The 790-nt window shown below is 39.0% G+C and overlaps 1 protein-coding gene across 1 annotated transcript in view; it reads right to left on the minus strand.

Annotated features, from left to right (window-relative positions):
• Positions 1-378, minus strand: part of shisa8b (shisa family member 8b) — a 22,914-nt gene extending 22,536 nt beyond the window's left edge. Inside the window, exon 1 of the mRNA XM_013912960.1 lies at positions 257-378. Coding sequence (XP_013768414.1) covers positions 257-275 — 19 coding nt within the window. The 5' untranslated portion in view covers positions 276-378. The remainder of the gene's footprint in view (positions 1-256) is intronic.
• Between the last annotated feature and the right edge of the window lie 412 nt (positions 379-790).

The following is a 790-nucleotide window of genomic DNA, read 5'->3' on the forward strand; positions in this document are numbered from 1 at the left end:
CTCATAAGTTACCATGGCGATATGCTCCGTAACAAGTGAACTATCTTCATAGTACAGGAAACTCAGGCTTAACCCTGAAATTACCAGGGTAAGATGAAGTCTTGCTTCATAGTACAGGGACAGTACTGTTAGTTGGTGAGCCTATAGTCTTGCAGTCTTTGACAGCAGTAAACTAATCTTTTACTGCATTACCTTTTACATGTGCACGTGTGTTTACATGTGTTTTTGTATGTGCACAATCTTTCTTTGCACTTACCACTCCTGCTGCGCAGCATCCTGGCTGAGACGCCGTTGACTCTCCCTGCACTGGGCGGACTGGCCGTGGCATTTTCCACCGAGCTCACCTCATTCCCCTGCTGTTTCAGCAGGTCTGTCAGCGTCCTGGAGACCAACACACACACACACACACACACACACACACACACACACACACACACACACACACACACACACACACACAGGTTAAAAACGGTGCTCAACTTATTTTATTTGATAAACCAAGTTAGTGTACAATAGATATTAAATGTACGTGACTTTTTTTGTGATATTTTACTAATGAAATGCTTATTTTTCTTTTAAATTTGACTCCTCATCCAGTCAATTACCCTGATGAAATCATAACAGAATTCTCAATAAAATATATTGATTACAAAAATTGGGGACTTGTGTTTCATTATGATGTTGGGTTTTTTTTTTTTTGTTTTTTTTACAGGAAACAAAGACAAGCAATACTGTAAGAAAATTCAAGTACTGTGTAAGTAATTTAAAGGAAAGTTTAAGTAATTGTGGG

This window comes from Pundamilia nyererei, unplaced genomic scaffold (assembly GCF_000239375.1).
Source record: "Pundamilia nyererei isolate P.nyererei 1_Seehausen unplaced genomic scaffold, PunNye1.0 scaffold00005, whole genome shotgun sequence".
NCBI lineage: Eukaryota > Metazoa > Chordata > Actinopteri > Cichliformes > Cichlidae > Pundamilia > Pundamilia nyererei.